General features: G+C 41.3%; 1 protein-coding gene across 1 annotated transcript in view; it reads left to right on the forward strand.

Moving 5' to 3' along the window:
- slc35d1a (solute carrier family 35 member D1a) overlaps positions 1–22,988 on the forward strand; it is a 29,856-nt gene extending 6,868 nt beyond the window's left edge. The window contains exons 6-12 of the mRNA XM_014123868.3: positions 1,830–1,898; positions 4,145–4,247; positions 13,580–13,672; positions 17,269–17,336; positions 17,478–17,556; positions 19,251–19,333; positions 19,434–22,988. Of these exons, the coding sequence (XP_013979343.1) occupies positions 1,830–1,898; positions 4,145–4,247; positions 13,580–13,672; positions 17,269–17,336; positions 17,478–17,556; positions 19,251–19,333; positions 19,434–19,536 (598 nt within the window). The 3' untranslated portion in view covers positions 19,537–22,988. The remainder of the gene's footprint in view (positions 1–1,829; positions 1,899–4,144; positions 4,248–13,579; positions 13,673–17,268; positions 17,337–17,477; positions 17,557–19,250; positions 19,334–19,433) is intronic.
- Positions 22,989–23,066: the final 78 nt, after the last annotated feature.

Here is a 23,066-nt window from a genome sequence, read left to right on the forward strand (position 1 = left end):
TGCACAAGAACTGTTCATCGGTAGCTTCGTGAAATGGGTTTCCATGGCCGAGCAGCTGCACACAAGCCTAAGATCACCATGCGCAATGCCAAGCGTCGGCTGGAGTGGTGTAAAGCTCGCAGCCAATGGACTCTGGACCATTGGAAACGCGTTCACTGGAGTGATCAATCAAGCTTCACCATCTGGCAGTCCGACGGACAAATCTGGGTTTGGTGGATGCCAGGACAACGCTACCTACCCGAATGCGTAGTGCCAACTGTAAAGTTTGGTGGAGGAATAATGGACTGGGGCTGTTTTTCATGGTTCGGGCCCCTTAGTTCCAGTGAAGGGAAATCTGAACGCTACAGCATACAATGACATTCTAGACTATTCTGTCCTTCCAACTTTGTGGCAACAGTTTGAGGAAGGCCCTTTCCTGTTTCAGCATGACAGTGCCCCCATGCAGAAAGCGAGGTCCATACAGAACTGGAATGTCGAGATCGGTGTGGAAGAGCTTGACTGGCCTGCACAGAGCCCTGACCTCAACCCCATCGAACACCTTTGGGATGAATTGTAACGCCGACTGCGAGCCAGGCCTAATCACCCAACATCAGTGCCCGGCCTTACTAATGGTTTTGTGGCTGACCGAAATGCTCCAACATCTAGTGGTTTGCCTTCCCAGAAGAGTGTATATTGTTATAACAGCAAAGGGGTGACCAACTCTATATTAATGCCCATGATTTTGGAATGAGATGTTCGACGAGCAGGTGTCCAGATACTTTTGGTTATGTAGTGTACCGTGACGAGATTCTGAGGCCCATTTTTATTTTTTTTGCCTTTCATCCACCATCACCTCGTGTTTCAGCATGGTAATACATGGCCCTATGTCGCAAGGATCTGTACACAATTCCTGGAAGTTGAAAATGTCCCAGTTCTTCCATGGTCTGTATACTCACCAGACATGACACCCATTTAACATGTTTGGGATGCTCTGGATCGACGTGTATGACAGCGTGTTCCAGTTCCTGCCAATATCCTGCAAGAGGAGTGGATAAAGTAATCCTTCTAACCCCCCCTTAAAGATTTAGATGCACTATTGTAAAGTGGTTGTTCCACTGGATATTATAAGGTGAATGCACCAATTTGTAAGTCGCTCTGGATAAGAGCGTCTACTAAATGACTTAAATGTAAATGTAAAGGAGTGGGACAGAATTCCACAGACCACAATCAACAACTTGATCAACTTTATGCGAAGGAAATGTCACACCAGATACTGACTGGTTTCTGATTGACACCCCTACCTTTTTAAAAAAGATGTCTGTATTCCCAGTCGTGAAATCCATAGCTTAGAGGGCCTAATGAATTTTTCAGTTGACTGATTTTCTTATATGAACTGTAACTTAGTAAAATCTTTGAAATTGTATGTTTTTATTTTTGTTCAGTGTAAATTGGCTTAAAAATCTGTCAAGACTTGAACATTTCTATCTCGCAATGATCAACAACCAACTTGACAGAGTTTGAAGAATAAAAAAATGTATAATGTGCAAATATTTTATAATCCTGGTGTGCAAAGCTGTTAGACTTACCTAGAAAGACTTCCAAAAGTGATTCTGACATGTATTGACTCAAGGGTGTGAATGCTTATGTAAATTAGACATTTTTGTATTTCAGTTTCAATACATTTGCGACAATTTCTAAATACATGTTTAAACTTTTATGGGTTATTTTGTGAAATCTATTGAATCCATTTTGAATTCGAGCTGTAACACAACATGGAATAAATCAAGAGGTATGAAGACTGTCAGAAGGCATGTACTTAGTCTCTAACCTTTTACTCTTAAACTCTTCAGGAAGACATTCTCCAGGCCTGTCCAGCTAACAGTGTTTACTATGATCCTGGGGGCGTTTGTAGCGGCAAGGTAAGTTCTACTGCTCTAGGTGTGAAGAGTCTCTGACGTCAGCTTTAGTCATGGTATATAATATCTTTAGGACCACTTTAGTCATGGTATATAATATCTTTAGGACCGCTTTATTCACATGGTATATAATATCTTTAGGACTGCTTTATTCACATGGTATATAATATCTTTAGGACCGCTTTATTCACATGGTATATAATATCTTTAGGACCGCTTTATTCACATGGTATATAATATCTTTAGGACTGCTTTATTCACATGGTATATAATATCTTTAGGACTGCTTTATTCACATGGTATATAATATCTTTAGGTCAGCTTTATTCACATGGTATATAATATCTTTAGGACCGCTTTATTCATATGGTATATAATATCTTTAGGACCGCTTCATTCATATGGTATATAATATCTTCAGGTCAGCTTTGTTCCTGGTGCACAGAGAAGGGTTAGGGTCCACACCCGTATCTCCATGTATTTTCCTGTGTTATGTCCTGTTTTTGTTCTACACTGAATGACCACATTGGAAATAAGTGTTTACGCTTTCATGTGTCATCCTCTGGGTTTCTTGTATTTTAAAAGCTTTTTTAAACTGTGCATATTGTTTTACCAAAAATAAAATGAATCAATTCATAAAGTGTTTAAATGATGTCTTTGAGTTGTGCTGGAGGAGCCATGCCCTCTCTAGAATGTTATCTTTACGGCGTGTGTAAGCTGAGTCTCTGCCCCCAGCTAAATACATGTTTCAACCTGTTCACCCTCCCTTATCTTCTATGGGCAAGCGTCCCACCCTAGTCAACAGCCAGTGGAATCGCGTGGCGCGAAATTCAAATACCTAAAAAATGTTATAACTTCAATTTCTCAAACATATGACTATTTTACACCATTTTAAAGACAAGACTCTCGTTAATCTAACCACATTGTCCGATTTCAAAAAGGCTTTACAGCGAAAGCAAAACATTAAATTATGTAATGAGAGTACCCTGCCAAAAATAATCACACAGCCATTTTCAAAGCAAGCATATATGTCACAAAAACCAAAACCACAGCTAAATGCAGCACTAACCTTTGATTTTCATCAGATGACACTCCTAGGACATTATGTTATACAATACATGCATGTTTTGTTCAATCAAGTTCATATTTATATCAAAAACCAGCTTTTTACATTAGCATGTGATGTTCAGAACTAGCATACCCACCGAAAACTTCTGGTGAATTTACTAAATTACTCATGATAAACGTTCACAAAATACATAACAATTATAGATACAGAACTCCTTTATGCAATCGCGGTGTCAGATTTTAAAATAGCTTTTTGGGGAAAGCACATTTTGCAATATTCTGAGTACATAGCTCGGCCATCACGGCTAGCTATTTTGACACCCACCAAGTTTGGGGCTCACTAAACTCAAAATTACTATTAGAAAAATTGGATTACCTTTGCTGTTCTTCGTCAGAATGCACTCCCAGGACTTCTACTTCAACAACAAATGTTGTTTTGGTTCCAAATAATCCATAGTTATATTCAAATAGCTCCGTTTTGTCCGTGCGTTCAGGTCACTATCCGAAGGGTGACGTGCGAGCGCATTTCGTGACAAAAAATAAAAAAATATTCCATTACCGTACTTAGAAGCATGTCAAACGCTGTTTAAAATCAATTTTTATGCTATTTTTCTCGTAAAATAGCGATAATATTCCAACAGGGCAACGTTGTATTCATTCAAAGGCTGAAAGAAAAAAATTGAGTAGTCTCGTGAACACGCATCTCAGTCTCACTGTCCCCAGGCTGACCACTCACAAACTCTGCTGCTGTTCTTTGCCAAGAGACAGACACCCCATTCCACTTTCTGGCGGCTTTAGAGAGCCAATGGAAGCCTTAGAAAATGTCACATTACAGCACAGATGCTGTATTTTCGATAGAGATGTAACAGAAGGACAACAAATTGTCAGACAGGGCACTTCCTGTATGGAATCTTCTCAGGTTTTGGCCTGCCATATGAGTTCTGTTATACTCACAGACACCATTCAAACAGTTTTAGAAACTTTAGAGTGTTTTCTATCCAAATCGTCTAATTATATGCATATTCTCGTTTCTGGGCAAGAGTAGTAACCAGTTTAAATCGGGTACGTTTTTTTATCCGGCCGTGCAAATACTGCCCCCTAGCCCCAACAGGTTATGTTTCTGACCTGTCTATGCGCTCTACTGCACTGACCTGCTGTGTGTCCGTGTTCTCTCTCTCCAGTGCTGACCTGTCTTTCGACCTCCAAGGCTATGTGTTTATTCTGCTAAATGATGTTCTGACTGCAGCTAACGGAGCCTACGTCAAGCAGAAGCTAGACTCGAAGGTATGTTTCAGCTAGCTGGACTAATATATGTAGCCGCTAGCTGGACTGGTGTGTGTATATATGTGTGTGTGTGTGTGTGTGTGTGTGTGTGTGTGTGTATACACAGATAAAGTCACTTAGGTTGGAGTCATTAACTCGTTTTTCAACCACTCCACAAATTTCTTGTTAACAAACTATAGTTTTGGCAAGTCGGTTAGGACATCTACATTGTGCATGACACAAGTCATTTTTCCAACAATTGTTTACAGACAGATTATTTCACTTATCACTCACTGTATCACAATTCCAGTGGGTCAGAAGTTTACATACACTAAGTTGACTGTGCCTTTAAACAGCTTGGAAAATTCTAGAAAATTATGTCATGGTTTTAGAAGCTTCTGATAGGCTAATTGACATCATTTGAGTCAATTGGAGGTGTACCTGTGGATGTATTTCAAGGCCTACCTTCAAACTCAGTGCCTCTTTGCTTGACATCATGGGGAAAATTAAAAGAAATCAGCCAAGACTTCAGAAAAGAAATTGTAGACCTCCACAAGTCTGGTTCATCGTTGGGAGAAATTTGCAAACGCCTGACGGTACCACGTTCATCTGTACAAACAATAGTACGCAAGTATAAACACCATGGGACCACGCAGCCGTCATACTGCTCAGGAAGGAGACGCGTTCTGTCTCCTAGAGATGAACGTATTTTGGTGCGAAAAGTGCAAATCAATCCCAGAACAACAGCAAAGGACCTTGTGAAGATGCTGGAGGAAACGGGTACAAATGTATCTATATCGACATAACCTGAAAGGCCGCTCAGCAAGGAAGAAGCCACTGCTCCAAAACCGCCATAAAAAAGCCAGACTACGGTTTGCAACTGCACATGGGGACAAAGATCGTACTTTTTGGAGAAATGTCCTCTGGTCTGATGAAACAAAAATAGAACTGTTTGGCCATAATGACCATCGTTATGTTTGGAGGAAAAAGGGGGAGGCTTGCAAGCCGAAGAACACCATCCCAACCGTGAAGCACGGGGATGGCAGCATCATGTTGTGGGGCTGCTTTGCTGCAGGAGAAACTGGTGCACTTCACAAAATAGATGGCATCATGAGGTAGGGAAATTGTGGTTATACTGAAGCAACATCTCAAGACATCAGTCAGGAAGTTAAAGCTTGGTCGCAAATGGGTCTTCCAAATGGACAATGACCCCAAGCATACTTCCAAAGTTGTGGCAAAATGGCTTAAGAACAACAAAGTCAAGGTATTGGAGTGGCCATCACAAGGCCCTGACCTCAATCCTATAGAAGATTTGTGGGCAGAACTGAAAAAGCGTGTGCGAGCAAGGAGGCCTACAAACCTGACTCAGTTACTCCAGCTCTGTCAGGAGGAATGGGCCAAAATTCACCCAACTTATTGTGGGAAGCTTGTGGAAGGCTACCTGAAATGTTTGACCCAAGTTAAACAGATTAAAGGCATTGCTACCAAATACTAATTGAGTGTATGTAAACTTCTTACCCACTGGGAATGTGATGAAAGAAATAAAAGCTGAAATCAATAATTCTCTCTACTATTATTCTGACATTTCACATTCTTATAAAGTGGTGATTCTAACTGACCTAAGACAGGGAATTTTTACTGGGATTAAATGTCAGGAATTGTGAAAAACTGAGTTTAAATGTATTTGGCTAAGGTGTATGTAAACTTCTGACTTCCACTGTATATATACATACATATAGTACAAGTCAAAATTTTGGACACAACTACAGATTCAAGGGTTTTCCTTTATTTTTTACTATTTTCTTCATTCTTCAAGACATGAAATCATGTAGTAAACAAAAAAGCAGCCACCCTTTGCCTTGATGACAGCTTTGTCCTTCTCACAACCTGCTTTTCCAACAGTCTTGAAGGGAGTTCCCCCATATGCTGAGTGCTTGTTGGCTGCTTTTCCTTCACCCTGCGGTCCAACTCATCCCAATTGGGTTGAGGTCGAGTGATTGTGGAGGCCAGGTCATCTGATGCAGCACTCATCACTCTCCTTGGTCAAATAGCCCTTACACAGCCTGGAGGTGTGCTGGATCATTGTCCTGTTGTAAAACAAATGATAGTCCCACTAAGACTAAACCAGATGGGATGGCGTATCGCTACAGAATGCTGTGGTAGCCATGCTGGTTAAGTGTGCCTTGAATTCTAAATAAATCAGTGTCACCAGCAAAGCACCACCACCTCCACGCTTCACGGTGGGAACCACATGTGCGGAGATCATCCGTTCACCTACTCTGCGTCTCACAAAGACACGGCGGTTGGAACCAAAAATCTCAAATTTGACCTCATCAGAATAAATGACAGATTTCCACTGGTCTAATGTCCTTTGCTCGTGTTTCTTGGCACAAGCAAGTCTCTTTTTATTGGTGACCTTAAGTAGAGGTTTCTTTTCAGCAATTTGAGCATGAAGGCCTGATTCACGCAGTCTCCTCTGAACAGTTGATGTTGATTTGGGCTGCAATTTCTGAGGCTGGTAACTAATGAACCTCTGCAACAGAGGTAACTCTGGGTCTTCTGATTGGCTCAAACGCATTAAGACGGGAAGAAATTCCACGAGTAGGTGTGTCAACTTTTGACTAGTACTGTATGTAGCACCCAGCTGGACTAATATACAGTATCAGTCAAAAGTTTGGACACACCTACACATTCCAGGTTTTTTCTTTCTACTATTTTTTACATTGTAGAATAATAGTGAAGACGTCAACTATGAAATAACACATGTAGTAACCAATGAATCAAAATATATGTTATATTTGAGATTGTTCAAAGTAGTCACCCTTTGCCTTGATGACAGCTTTGCACACTCTTGGCATTCTGTCAACCAGCTTCATGAGGTAGCCAGCTGGAATGCATTTCAATTAACAGGTGTGCCTTGTTCAAAGTACATTTGTGGATTTTATTTCCTCAATGTGTTTGAGCCAATCAGTTGTGTTGTGACACAGTAGGGGTGGTAAACAGAAGATAGCCCTATTTGGTGAAAGACCAGTCCATATTATGGCAAGAACAGCTCAAATAAGCAAAGAGAAACGACAGTCCATTACTTTAAGACATGAAGTTCAGTTACTTCGGAACATTTCAAAAACTTTAAGTTTCTTCAAGTGCTATGATGAAACTGGCTCTCATGAGGACCGCCACAGGAAAGGAAGACCCAGAGTTACCTCTGCTGCAGAGGATAAGTTCATTAGAGTTAACTGCACCTCAGATTGCAGCCCAAATAAATGCTTCACAGAGTTCAAGTAACAAACACATATCAACATCAACTGTTCAGAGGAGACTGTGTGAATCAGGCCTTCATGGTCGAATTTCTGCAAAGAAACCACTACTAAAGAACACCGATAAGAAGAATTGACTTGCTTGGGCCAAGAAAGACGAGTAAGGGACATTAGACCAGTGGAAATCTGTCCTTTGGTCTGATGAGTTCTAATTTGAGATTTTTGGTTCCAACCGCCGTGTCTTCGTGAGATGCAGAGTAGGTGAACGGATGATCGCCGCCTGTGTGGTTCCCGCTGTGAAGCATGGAGGTGGTGGTGCTTTGCTGGTGACACTGATTTATTTACAATTCAAGGCACACTTAACCAGCATGGCTACCACAGCGATACGCCATCCTATCTGGTTTGGTGTTAGTGGGACTATAATTTGTTTTTCAAACGGACAATGACCCAACACACCTCCAGGCTGTGTAAGGGCTATTTGACCAAGAAGGAGAGGGATGGAGTGCTGCATCAGATGACCTGGCCTCCACAATCACCCGATCTCAACCCAATTGAGATGGTTTGGGATAAGTTGGACCGCAGAGTTAAGGAAAAGCAGCCAACAAGTGCTCAGCATATGTAGGAACTCCTTCAAGACTGTGGGGAAAGCATTCCAGATGAAGCAGGTTGAGAGAATGCCAAGTATGTGCAAAGCTTTCATCAAGGATACTTTTGAAGAATCTAAAATACATTTTGAATGCTTTTTTGGGTTACTACATGATTCCATAGTTTTGATGTCTTCACTATTATTCTACAATGTAGAAAATAGAAAAAATTAAGAAACTCTTGAAAGAGGTGTGTCAACTTTTGACTGATACCGTATGTTGCACCGAGCTGGACTAATATATTTAGCACCCGGCATTCGGAAAGTATTCAGACCCTTTCACTTTTCCCACATTTTGTTACGTTACAGCCTTATTCAAAAATGTATTACATTAATTTTAGCAATCGGGGGAGAAGGGCCTTGGTCAGGGAGGTGACCAAGAACCTGATGATCACTCTGACAGAGCTCCAGAGTTCCTTTGTGGAGATAGGAGAACCTTCCAGAAGGACAACCATCCCTGCAGCACTCAGACCTCTATGGTAGAGTGGCCAGACAGAAGCCACTCCACAGCAAGGTACATGACAGCACGCTTGGAGTTTGCCAAAAGGCACCTAAAGGACTCTCAGACCATGAGAAACAAGATTCTCTGGTCTGATGAAACCAAGATTGAACTTTTTGGCCTGAATGCCAAACGCCACGTCTGGAGGAAACCTGGCACCATCCCTATGGTGAAGCGTGTTGGCAGTATCATGTTGTGGGGAGGTGTTTCAGCTGCAGGAACTGGGAGACTAGTTAGGATCTAGGGAAAGATTAACAGAGAAAAGTACAGAGATCTTTGATGACAACCTGCTAAGGACCTCAGACTGGGGGGAAGGTTCACCATCCAACAGGACAATGACCCTAAGCACACAGCCAAGATAATGCTGGAGTGGCTTCGGGACAAGGCTCTGAATGTCCTTGAGCGGCCCAGCCAGAGCCTGGACTTGAACCCAATCTCTGGAGAGACCTGAAAATAGCTGTGCAGCGATGCTCCCCATCCAACTTGACAGAGCTTCAGAGGATCTGCAGAGAAGAATGGGAGAAACTCCCCAAATACAGGTGTGCCAAGCTTATAGTGTCATACCCAAGGAGACTCGAGGCTGTAATTGCTGCCAAAGATGCTTCAACAAAGTACAGAGTAAAGGTTGTGAATACGATATTTCAGTTTTGTATTTTTATAAAAAACAACTTTTTTTTGCTTTGTCATGATGGGGTGTTGTGTGTAGATTGATGAGGGAAAAAACCTATACCGTAGTTTCCGGACTATTAAGCGCACCTGAATATAAGCCGCACCCACTGAATTAAAAAATATATATATTATTTTGAACATAAATAAGCCGCACATGTCTATAAGCCGCAGGTGCCTACCGGTACATTGAAACAAATGAACTTTACACAGGCTTTAACGAAACACGGCTTGTAACAAAAATAAATAGGCTTTAACGAAACACGGCTTGTAACAAAATTTAAAATTAGCAGTAAGCTTTACCGGTAGTTGTCTTTTTGCACTGAGTCAATTCCTCACGCTGCTGTTTCCAATGTCTTATCATTGACTCATTAAGACCAAGCTTCCGTGCAGCAGCTCTATTTCCTTTTCCAACAGCCAGATCAATCGCCTTCAATTTGAAAGCCGCATCATATGCATTTCTCCGTGTCTTTGCCATGATGAGGGTGACAAAATGACTACCGTAATCAGAATGATGGGAAGTTTGAGAGCGCTCAATTTAATCTAAACAGTAAACAAAAAAGTTGTTTGACCTTAACCTGTTCGGCAATTTCATTGGTCTAATGAAAGCTTCATGCCGCCCAAAAACTGAGCACGTCACAGAATGTTTTTTGGAGAAAAAAAAATGTAAAGCGGGAAAAATCCATATATTAGCCGCGTCATTGTTTAAGCCGCGAGGTTCAAAGCCTGGGAAAAAGTTGCGGCTTATAGTCCGGAATTTACGGTAATCATTTTTAGTATAAGCCTGTAATGTAACAAAATGTGGAAAAAGTGAAGGTCTGAATACTTTCCGAATGCCCTGTATATAGTGGATTTGGCTTTTTCAGCCAGACCCGTTGCCGACAGGTGTATAAAATCAAGCACACAACCATGCAATCTCCATAGGGAACATTGGCAGTAGACTGGCCTTACTGAAGAGCTCAGTGACTTTCAACGTGGCACCGTCATAGGATGACACCTTTCCAACAAGTCAATTCGTCAAATTTCTGCCCTGCTGGAGCTGCTCCGATCACCTGTAAGGGCTGTTATTGTGACATGGAAATGTGTAGGAGCAACAACTGCTCATCTGCAAAGTGGTAGGCCACACAAACTCACAGAACAATTGTTAAAATTGTCTGTCCTCAGTTGCAACATTCAATACCGAGTTCCAAACTGCCTCTAGAAGCAATGACAGCACAAGAACTGTTTGTCAGGAACTTCATGAAATGGTTTTCCATGGCCGAAGATCACACAAGCCTAAGATCACCATGCACAATGCCAAGTGTAGGCTGGAGTGGTGTAAAGCTTGCCATCATTGGACTCTGGAGCAGTGGAAACGTATTCTCTAGAGTGATGAATCACGCTGCACCATCTGGCAGTCCGACGGACAAATCTGTGTTTGGTGGATGCCAAGAGAACACTACCTGCAAAAATGCATAGTGCCAACTGTAAAGTTTGGTGGAGGAGGAATAATGGTCTGGGGCTGTTTTTCATGGTTCGGGCCCCTTAGTTCCAGTGAAGGGAAATCTTAACTCGACAGCATACAATGACATTCTAGACTATTCTGTGCTTCCGACTTTTTGGCAACAGTTTGGGGAAGGCCGTTTCCTGTTTCAGCATGACAATGACCTTGTGCACAAAGCGAGGTCCATACAGAAATGGTTTGTCGAGATTGGTGTCGAAGAACTTGACTGGCCTGCACAGAGCCCTGACCTCAACCCCATCGAACACCTTTGGGATTAATTGGAACGTCGACTGTGAGCCAGGCCTAATCGGCCGACATCAGTGCCCAACCTCACTAATGCTCTTGTGGCTGAATGGAAGCAAGTCCCCACAGCAATGTCCAGTGGAAAGCCTTCCCAGCAAAGGGGGGACGAACTCCATATTTTAATGCCCGTGATTTTAGAATGAGATGTTTGTAGAGCAGGTGTCCACATACTTTGGTCATGTAGTGTATGTGGAGATAATGGAAGGCAAGCTATCCTTCACATGTTATTGCTGAACACCAGTTAGTTTAGTTCATCAGCTAAAACTTGCGACTGAAGTTTTAACTCAATAAATGATCAAGGCTTGAGATATAGCACAGGCAGGCTGAGATATGTTTAGAAAGTGACCCACTGTCACCCTCGGTGACTTTTGAATGAGAGTTAATTTTGGGAGTTGACATGAGGTTGGCTGTTGCACTCATATTACACTGTCTGCTAGCTTTCTAATTCACTTTACGCTACTGCTTTGACTACTAATTTATACTTGTTTTATGATCTCTCATTACTACTAGTTATACTATTATACCACTAGTTGTACTATTATACTACTAGTTATACTATTCTACCACTAGTTGTACTATTATACTACTAGTTATACTATTCTGCCACTAGTTATACTATTATACTACTAGTTATACTATTCTACCACTAGTTATACTATTATACTACTAGTTATACCATTCTACCACTAGTTATACTATTATACTACTAGTTATACTATTCTACCACTAGTGACACTATTCTACCAACAGTTATACAATCATACTACTAGCCATACTATTATACCACTAGTTATACTGTTCTACCACTAGTTCTACCACTAGTTATACTATTCTACTACTAGTTATACCACTAGTTATACTGTTCTACCACTAGCTATACTACTAGTTATACTGTTCTACCACTAGCTATACTACATTTACATTTACTATACTACTAGTTATACTATTCTACTAGTAGTTATACCACTTGTTATACTGTTCTACCACTAGCTATACCACTAGTTATACTGTTCTACCACTAGCTATACTACTAGTTATACTATTCTACCATCAGTTATACTATCATACTACTAGTTATACTAGCTATACCACTAGTTATACTGTTCTACCACTAGCTATACCACTAGTTATACTATTCTACTACTAGTTAGACCACTAGTTATACTGTTCTACCACTAGCTATACCACTAGTTATACTATTCTACTACTAGTTATACCACTAGTTATACTGTTCTACCACTAGCTATACCACTAGTTATACTGTTCTACCACTAGCTATACTACTAGTTATACTATTCTACCATCAGTTATACTATCATACTACTAGTTATACTAGCTATACCACTAGTTATACTGTTCTACCACTAGCTATACCACTAGTTATACTATTCTACTACTAGTTAGACCACTAGTTATACTGTTCTACCACTAGCTATACTACTAGTTATACTATTCTACCATCAGTTATACTATCATACTACTAGTTATACTAGTTATACCACTAGTTATACTGTTCTACCACTAGCTATACCACTAGTTATACTATTCTACTACTAGTTAGACCACTAGTTATACTGTTCTACCACTAGCTATACCACTAGTTATACTATTCTACTACTAGTTATACTGTTCTACCACTAGCTATACCACTAGTTATACTATTCTACTACTAGTTATACTGTTCTACCACTAGCTATACCACTAGTTATACTGTTCTACCACTAGCTATACTACTAGTTATACTATTATACCACTAGTTATACTATTCTACCATCAGTTATACTATCATACTACTAGTTATACTATTCTACTACTAGTTATACTATTATACCACTAGTTATACTATTCTTCCATCAGTTATACTATCATACTACTAGTTATACTATTCTACTACTAGTTATACTATTATACCACTAGTTATACTATTCTTCCATCAGTTATACTATCATACTACTAGTTATACTATTCTACTACTAGTTCTACCACTAGTTCTACTGTTCTACCACTAGCTATACTACTAGTTATACTATTCTACTACTAGTTATACTGTTCTACCACTAGCTATACTACTAGTTATACTATTCTACTACTAGTTATACTGTTCTACCACTAGCTATACTACTAGTTATACTATTCTACCATCAGTTATACAATCATACTACTAGTCATACTATTATACCACTAGTTATACTCTACCGCTAGTTATACTATTCTACTACTGCCAAAGTAATTTTGTATGTACTGTTCTTTAGACTGATGATAACCCTACCAGCATAGACACTGAGGTACTATTCTACCACCATATATGGAGTCAGCATGCCGTCCCAACAACCCCAAAGAGTTTGTTGTAGAGCAGTGAGCTGGTGACAGCTGTATGCTGGCTAGAGAGGAATGTACCATCATGAATAACCCTCTGTTCTCTTCTCTCCCTCTTTTTCCTCCCTCTTCTGCCCCTCCCCTCTCTCCCTCTCTTGCCTCTCTCTCTCTCTCCCTCCCCCTCAGGAGCTGGGGAAGTATGGCTTGCTGTATTATAATGCGTTGTTTATGATCTTTCCAACAATGCTGCTAGCTCAACTCACTGGAGATGTTCAGAGGGTAAGATCTGTCTGTCTACTGGTCTGTGTGGCAGCAGTCTCTCAATGTGCTGATGTCATGGAGAGACTGAGAGGGAGAGACAAATGGCAAAGTGGGCAAACTTAGGCAGAAAACGTCAACAACGAACAGTGAGCCGTCGTACTCATGCATAAAAAAACGAATAATTAAAGAAAAGCATCTGTCTGTCATATCTTTAATCTGAGCCTAGAGAAAAGTCTTTGTCCTCAGGCCTGGAGGGAAGTCTTTGTCCTCAGGCCTGGAGGGAAGTCTTTGTCCTCAGGCTTGGAGGGAAGACAGTCATTCGGCTACCCAAGAGTGGTAAAGCAGTCTTTACTGGTTCTAACAGCAGACCTATCAGCTTGCTGCCAACTCTTAGCAAACTGTTGAAAATACAGTACAACCAAATACAATGCTATTTCTCTGTAAACGAGTTAACAACAGACTTTCAGCATGCTTATAGAGAAGGGCACTCAACATGTACTGCACTGACATAAATGTAAAATAAGACGATTGTGGGTGCTGTTCTGTTAGATTTCAGTGCAGCCTTTGACAGTATTGACCATAACCTGTTGTTGAGAGAACTTGTGTTATGGATTTTCAACCTCGGATAGCTCTGAATCTACAATATGGCAATCTAATAGAACTCAGAGGGGTTTCTTTAATGTCAAACATTTAAGGTGTAGTGTACCACAGGGCAGCTCTTTAGCTCCGCCACTTTTTTCTATTTTGACCAATGACCTGTCACTGGCATTACACAAAGCATGTATGCTGATGATTCAACCATATACATATCAACCACAGCTAATGAAGTCATCAAAACCCTTAACAGTTGCAGTCTGTTTTGGAATGGGTGCCAGTAATAAACCTGTCCTGAACATCTCTAAAACGAAGAGCATTTTATTTGGTGCAAATCATTTCCTAAGTTCTAGACCTCAGTGGCTGTTGTACAAGTTGAGTGGACTAAATTACTTGTTGTTACCTTAGATTGTAAACTGTCATGGTCAAAACATATTCAATGGTTGTGAAGATGGAGAGCGGTCTGTCTGTAATAAAGAGATGCTGTGCTTTTATGACACCATAAATCCTGCAGGCTCTAGTGTTCTTGTCTTGAGTGCTGCAATAAAAGCCCTAGAACGCCCAGAACAGAATGGCACGTCTTGCTCTTCATTGTAATCAGAGGGCTGATATAAATACTACAGTGCCTTGCAAAAGTAATAATCTCCCTTGGTGTTTTTCCAATTTAGTTGCATTACAACCTGTAATTTGAATGGATTTTTATTTGGATTTCCGGTAATGGGCATACAGAAAATAGTTCAAATTGGTGAAGTGAAATGAAAAAAATAACTTGTTTAAATAAATAAAAAAACTGAAAAGTGGTGCGTGCATATGTATTCACCCCCTTAATAAGATCTGGTGCAACCAATTACCTTCACAAGTCACATAATTAGTTAGATTGCACACAGGTGGACTTTATTTAAGTGTCACATGATCTCAGTATATATATACACCTGTTCTGAAAGGCCCCAGAGTCTGCAACACCACTAAGCAAGGGGCACCACCAAGCAAGCGGCACCATGAAGACCAAGGAGCTCTCCAAACAGGTCAGGGACAAGGTTGTGGAGAAGTACAGATTGGGTTATAAAGAAATATCGGAAACTTTGAACATCCCACGGAGCACCATTTAAAAAATGGAAAGAATATGGCACCACGTGAGGGCTGCCCACCAAAACTCACGGACCAGGCAAGGAGGGCATTAATCAGAGAGGCAAAAAAAAAACTAAGATGACCCTAAAAAAGCGGCAAAGCTCCACACCGGAGATTGGAGTATCTGTCCATAGGACCACTTTAAGCCGTACACTCCACAGAGCTGGGCTTTACGGAAGAGTGGCCAAAAAAAGGCATGTGGGAGACTCCCCAAACATATGGAAGAAGGTACTCTGGTCAGATGAAACTAAAATTGAGCTTTTTGGCCATCAAGGAAAACGCTATGTCTGCTACAAACCCAACACCTCTCATCACCCCGAGAACACCATCCCCACAATGAAGCACGTGGTGGCAGCATCATGCTGTGGGGATGTTTTTCATCAGCAGGGACTGTGAAACTGGTCACAATTGAAGGAATGATGGATGGCGCTAAATACAGGGACATTCTTGAGGGAAACCTGTTTCAGTCTTCCAGAGATTTGAGACTGGGACGGAGGTTCACCTTACAGCAGGACAATGACCCTAAGCTTACTGCTAAAGCAACACTCGAGTGGTATAAGGGGAAACATTTAAATGTATTGGAATGGCCTAGTCAAAGCCCAGACCTCAATCCAATTGAGAATCTGTGGTATGACTTAAAGATTGCTGTACACCAGCGGAACCCATCCAACTTGAAGGAGCTGGAGCAGTTTTGCCTTGAAGAATGGGCAAAAATCCCAGTGGCTAGATGTGCCAAGCTTATAGAGACATAGCCCAAAAGACTTGCAGCTGTAATTGCTGCACAAGGTGGCTCTACAAAGTATTGACTTTTTTGGGGGGGGGGGGTGAATAGTTATGCATGATCAAGTTCCGTTTTTTTGTCTTATTTCTTGCTTGTTTCACAATAAAAATATTTTGCATCTTCAAAGTGATAGGCATGTTGTGTAAATCAAATGATAAAACCCCCCCCAAAAAACGATTTTAATTCCAGGTTGTAAGTCAACAAAATAGGAAAATGCCAAGGGGGGTGAATACTTTCGCAAGCAACTGTATACATGCCAGTCTCTCTCGGCTAAGAGTTGAGGCGAGACTGACTGCATCAGTTCTTCTTTTTATAAGAAACATTAATATTAAATTCCAAATTGTTAGCATAGTCAACTTACACACAGGTCTGACACACACGTTTACACCAACAGACATGCCACCAGGGGTCTTTTCATAGTCCTTAAATCCAGAACAAACAAGAAAACATGCAAAAATGGCTCTATATAATACTGTGTCTCGTATTGGTCAAATGAACAGCAAACCTGGCTTAAAAAAACAGATAAAGCAACACCTCTCCTGTTTGACCTAGATAGTTTGTGTGTGTTGATATGTAGGCTACGTGTGCCGCTTTTGTCGTTCTGTCCTTGAGCTGTACTTGTCTATTAATGTTCTGTATTATGTCATGTTTCATGTGTTGTCTGGACCCCAGGAAGAGTAGCTGCTGCTTTTGCAACAGCTAATGGGGGATCCTAATAAGATACCAAAAGAGTGTGAGACAGTGTCTGAGAGAGTGGTAGAGAGAGAGAGAGAGACAGAGAGACAGTGTCTGAGAGAGTGGTAGAGAGTGAGAGACAGTGTCTGAGAGACTGGTAGAGTGGTAGAGAGTGAGAGACAGTGTCTGAGAGACTGGTAGAGAGTGAGAGACAGTGTCTGAGAGACTGGTAGAGAGAGAGAGACAGTGTCTGAGAGAGTGGTAGAGAGAGAGAGACAGTGTCTGAGAGAGTGGTAGAGAGAAACAGAGAGACCTGGTTTTCCGAACTCAGGAAGTGAAGAGGCCAGCAGCCAGAAACACATAAAGCTGCCATTATGTTGTTAGCTACTACTAAATACACTTTCTCTGCTGTCTTAATGATGGTGTATGTCTGCAGGCGGTGGAGTATGATGGCTGGTCAGACATCCTGTTTCTCAGCCAGTTCATCCTATCCTGTATAATGGGGTGAGATCCTGACTCTTAACCTCTGTCTGTTCTCTACCCCTCTTCCATCGGTTCGCTACCCTTCTTCCCTACTCCTCTAACGTCTGGTTTCTACCCTTCTGTGCTGTGTGTGTGATGACTTGTGGTGTGTTTGTATTGCAGGTTTGTGCTGATGTATTCTACAGTGCTCTGTACACAATACAACTCAGCTCTAACCACCACCATCGTGGGCTGTATCAAGGTAAGCTCCCAGAACAGAACCCCAGCCCATTAATAATGACAAGATAAAATGTCTTACCCTAACCCATTAATAATGACATGATAAAACGTTCTCTAATGACATAAAACACTAACCCACTCATCAATAATGGCATGAGAAAACGCTTACTAACCCATCAATAACGATGTGATAACACTCTAACCCTAATCCATTAATAATGACCTGATGAAATGCTCTCTAACCCATTAATGACATAAAACGCTCTCTAACCCATTAATAATGACCTGATAAAATGCTCTCTAACCCATTAATAATGACATAAAACGCTCTCTAACCCTAACCTATCAATAATGAAACGATAAAACGTTAACTAACCCATCAATAATGACTAGTGATTGGCCGATATTTTCAGATATAAATTTTTTTGCGCAGTTTTAAGCATTATAGTACAGTTAAATAGTTAACACACACACATGGACGCAGCGGTCTAAGGCACTGCATCTCAGTGCAAGAGGCGTAACAACAGTCCCTGGTTCGAATCCAGGCTGGATAACATCCGGCCGTGATTGGGAGTCTCATGGCGGTGCACAATTGGGCCAGCATCATCCGGGCCGTCGTTGTAAATAAGAATTTGTTCTTAACTGACTTGCCTAGTTTTATTTTGAAGGCAAATCGCAAATTCCACCATTGCGTCTAATCCTTATTGTGGCTAGCTTCACAACACATAACCCGGTCAGGTCGAGCCTCACTAGCCAGATGAAGCTAGCTGGCTGCTTAACCCTGTTGCCCAAAGCTCATTTATTTTCATGAACAACAAGTGGCAACCTAGCTAATACTTACTCACAAGGATTCATAAATCATTGCTAAGAATAATGAAAATGACTGCAGTTTCTACTGATCATTGTTTTCAGGCTGGTTGTATTGGTGCTAGCTAGGTACCACGCTAAAGCTAGCTACCCCAGAAGTTGTGGTCTAACAAATTATTATTTTTTACCAACACAATATTTGTAAACACATCGTTCGTGGCCGGTGTTTACTTTTCTGTACGGCTTTGACAGTACTACTGTTTCTTTTTGACACACAAAGACCCAAACGGCGTTCCATAGTATGTCGTGAAGCTATTACTGTGTAACTCCAGTAGGGCAACATCTGAAAAATAGCACACTTGGTAGTGTGTACCGATGCTCGACCAGTCGGCGAAAGCCAACATCACCCACGACAGAGAACGGTCAAGGGCAATGAATTCCGTTATCTTGGCGTTAATGGATTTCGCCTTTTGAGTTGTCTCGCTGAAATGTTCTTACTCTTTCAAATGACTGCTGGACTTGTTGACTGCTCGATCCACACAGCAGACATTGTGTGGGCTAGGTTAGGCGTGCTGTGTTGCACGTGTAGCGCATTTACGTCATGTACCTACGTTATATAGGTATGCACGGTAGCTTTGACATCGGGCCGATATCGATGTTGGCATTTTTGGCTAATATCGGCCGATGCCGATAAGTTCACCGATATATTGTGCATCCCTAATAATGACATGATAAAATGCTCTCTAACCCATCAGTAATCACGTGATAAAACGCTCTCTAACCCATCAGTAATCACGTGATAAAACGCTCTCTAACCCATCAGTAATCACGTGATAAAACGCTCTCTAACCCATCGGTAATCACGTGATAAAATGTTTTTTAATCCTTCTACTGCGCTCTTTCTTACAGAATATTCTAGTGACATACATCGGGATGGTGTTTGGTGGAGACTACATTTTCTCTTGGACAAATTTCATTGGTTTAAATATCAGGTATGGACCGGATATATTTGAACTTAAGTCACTGTTTGTTACACACTGAAATAGTCATTCATTTCAGACAGTTAATGGTGTGTGTGTGTGTGTGTGTCAGTATTGCAGGTAGCCTGGTGTACTCCTACATTACTCTGACAGAGGAACAGTCCAGTAAACCCTCTGAGAACACCATGGAGATCAAGGGGAAAGTGGTGGTTTGACATCATGGTTACATCATAGGGAGGTAATGGTATGCCAGAGGAAAAGTCACTGGAGATCCTTTTTCAAATGTTAATGGTACAAGAGAACATTCTATTTTTGGTACATGTTGTATTTATGGACTTAACAGCTGTGGTTACCATAGCAACCAACTGGACACCCCACCGTGGCAACAGGCTCCTCCCACTGGACACATGGATTAGGAGGGCGGTGCTGGGGCAACATGATTACGATATTTATAATGGATCGATTTTAAAGGGTGCTTTTACTTAACTTCCTCATGTTTAGTCATTAGATGATTACATCATGGAGAGCACGATCTTCCCGTTTTTGGTGAAATGTGTTCATGGGGATTGAATTCTCTCCTGATGTCAGAACCAAGCAGAATGTGTAGAACCAACCTGGAATGTTCCCTCAAACAGGAATGGTCCGATGGAATCTGAGGCAGTATTATGTGGGCGCTGGTATGCATAAGATGTTGTCCATCATACAGTTGAAGTCGGAAGTTTACATACACCTTAGCCAAATACATTGAAACTCAGTTTTTCACAGTTCCTGACATTTAATCCTAGTAAAAATTCCCTGTCTTAGGTCAGTTAGGATCACCACTTTATTTTAAGAATGTGAATTGTCAGAATAATAGTAGAGAGAATGGTTTATTTCTTTCATCACATTCCCAGTGGATCAGAAGTTTACATACACTCAATTAGTATTTGGTAGCATTGCCTTTAAATTGTTTAACTTTGGTCAAACGTTTCGAGTTGCCTTCCACAAGCTTCCCACAATAAGTTGGGTGAATTTTGGCCCATTCCTCCTGACAGAGCTGGTGTAACTGAGTCAGGTTTCTAGGCCTCCTTGCTCGCACACGCTTTTTCAGTTCTGCCCACAAATTTTCTATAGGATTGAGGTCAGGGCTTTGTGATGGCCACTCCAATACCTTGACTTTGTTGTCCTTAAGCCATTTTGCCACAACTTTGGAAGTATACTTGGGGTCATTCAACCCATTTGCGACCAAGCTTTAACTTCCTGACTGATGTCTTGAGATGTTGCTTCAATATATCCCCATAATATTCCTTCCTCGTGATGCCATCTATTTTGTGAATTGCACCAGTCCCTCCTGCAGCAAAGCACCCCCACAACATGATGCTGCCACCCCCGTGCTTCATGGTTGGGATGGTGTTCTTCGGCTTGCAAGCCTCCCCCTTTTTCCTCCAAACATAATGATGGTCATTATGGCCAAACAGTTATATTTTTGTTTCAAACCGTAGTCTGGCTTTTTTATGGCGGGTTTGGAGCAGTGGCTTCTTCCTTGTTGAGCGGCCTTTCAGGTTATGTCGATATAGGACTCGTTTACTGTGGATATAGATACTTTTGTACCTGTTTCCTCCAGCATCTTCACAAGGTCCTTTGCTGTTGTTCTGGGATTGATTTGCACTTTTCGCTCCAAAGTACGTTCATCTCTAGGAGACAGAACGCGTCTCCTTCCCGAGTGGTATGCCGGCTGTGTGGTCTCATGGTGTTTATACTTGCGTACTATTGTTTGTACAGATGAACGTGGTACCGTCAGGCGTTTGGAAATTGCTCCCAAGGATGAACCAGACTTGTGGAGGTCTACAATTTCTTTTCTGAAGTCTTGGCTGATTTCTTTTGATTTTCCCATGATGTCAAGCAAAGAGGCACTGAGTTTGAAGGTAGGTCTTGAAATACATCCACAGGTACGACTCAAATGATGACTTTAGAAGCTTCTGATTGGCTAATTGACATGACATCATTTTCCAAGCTGTTTAAAGGCAGTCAACTTAGTGTATGTACACTTCTGACACAGTGAGTTATAAGTGAAACAATTGTTGGAAAAGTTACTTGTGTCATGCACAAAGTAGATGTCCTAACCCACTTGCCAAAACTATAGTTTAACAATAAATTTGTGGAGTGGTTGAAAAACAAGTTTTGATGACTCCAACCTAAGTGTATGTAAACTTCTGATTTCAACTGTATCTGAAAGGAAAGACTTTTATATTGTCATTCTCCAGTATTTCTGAATGTCTGCTCTGGGTTTTATAAAGGGTTTGTATGTGTGACTGGGTCTCTATAGAGGCAACTTGTGGTAATGATGTTAAGTTTATGATTGTCAAATCTTTTCATTTGCTTTTAAAAACAATATTATTGCACTTTTACCAGCTGTCGGTCTAGCTAGCCAATGTTAGGAGAAGGTCTGTCTGTAGCTAGCCAGTGTTGGGAGGTCTATCTGTATTTAGCCAGTGTTGGGAGAAGGTGAACTACAGATGCCTTACTGTGACACGCCATGTCCAGGGTTAACTTACCCTAAAAGCTTTCACACATCGCGCCGAATGTGGATCTAGCGTTTGTGTGCCGATCGTTAGGGACCACCCTCTGTAGACGTCTGACTCGTGCTTCTACATGGAAAATCGGTGCACACACTGTTCACAAATTACGTTCAGAGGTGCTAAGTACTCTCTGCCACCAAACTCTATAGGCGTACAAAGACGTTTAAAGGTAGACTCAGCAAAATGTTGCCACGAGCAGCACCGCAGATATTGAGATGAGCGAGATACAAGACTTTTCTCTCACATAGTCACACACAGTATGTGCCATAACTCAAATTGAATTATTCTGCTGCATACTTCACTTGTGGTGATGTCAAAATGAAGGGTGTTGTACAAAACAAAGTCATCGGATCGTTTTTAACCAGGGTATCGAAGCCAATGACGAATTTTCTAAACGCCGTTTTATCCACGTGTGTTCTTGCTCTGGCACAACACATCTGTCTCTGGGACCAATCAAAATGGTTAGGATGTTTGCTTTCTAGAAATCGTCGGGATCCACTCTTCCGTTGGCGTGGCATTTGGCCGGCGTAAGAAGTGTGGGTAGCCAGGCAAAAGAGTGTGGTAGCCAGGGCACCAAAACAGCACAGAAGTTGAGTCTATTGACCCACTATGCTGTTTACTTTCTGCATGTACGTCATATCGCTGAGTCTACCTAGCGCAAGGCGTCACTTGCTGCTAGCACGTCTCATTGATTAGTGGGTCTGTTTTAACTGTAGCTGGCAGGCAACAGACAATACCTTGCTCTTGCTAAAGCTTTTAGATGTGTTTCATAGTTTGGCTGTCAGAGGTTAACTTCTCCCCTAAGGGTTAAGGATGGGACTAACTTAACCCTGAAGGCTGTTTAATACTTAGAAACGTCAGGGTCCTTTTACATGCCATTACCCAACAACAGCCAAGTTGTCAGGTATGGCAATATTCGCATTTTTGATATACCAATGTCTGCACTCCCCAAGGTTTTAGCTGGGTGTACTTACTTTTTGTTACTGATTTGTGTAGTAAGTTGAGTGAATCATGTTGATCACCTAACAAGGCATCTGTTACTGTAACATGTCAAACTATCTTCAAAACCAGAACAATGGTTTTTAACATTAAAAATACCTCATCTACAACCCTTCAAGTATTTTAGTCCATAGTGAAATGGATCTTTTTACTGTTTATCGCAATCCGCTAGACCACTGACAGTCAGA

Source organism: Salmo salar, chromosome 10 (assembly GCF_965601325.2).
Source record: "Salmo salar chromosome 10, fSalSal1, whole genome shotgun sequence".
Classification (NCBI taxonomy): Eukaryota; Metazoa; Chordata; class Actinopteri; order Salmoniformes; family Salmonidae; genus Salmo; species Salmo salar.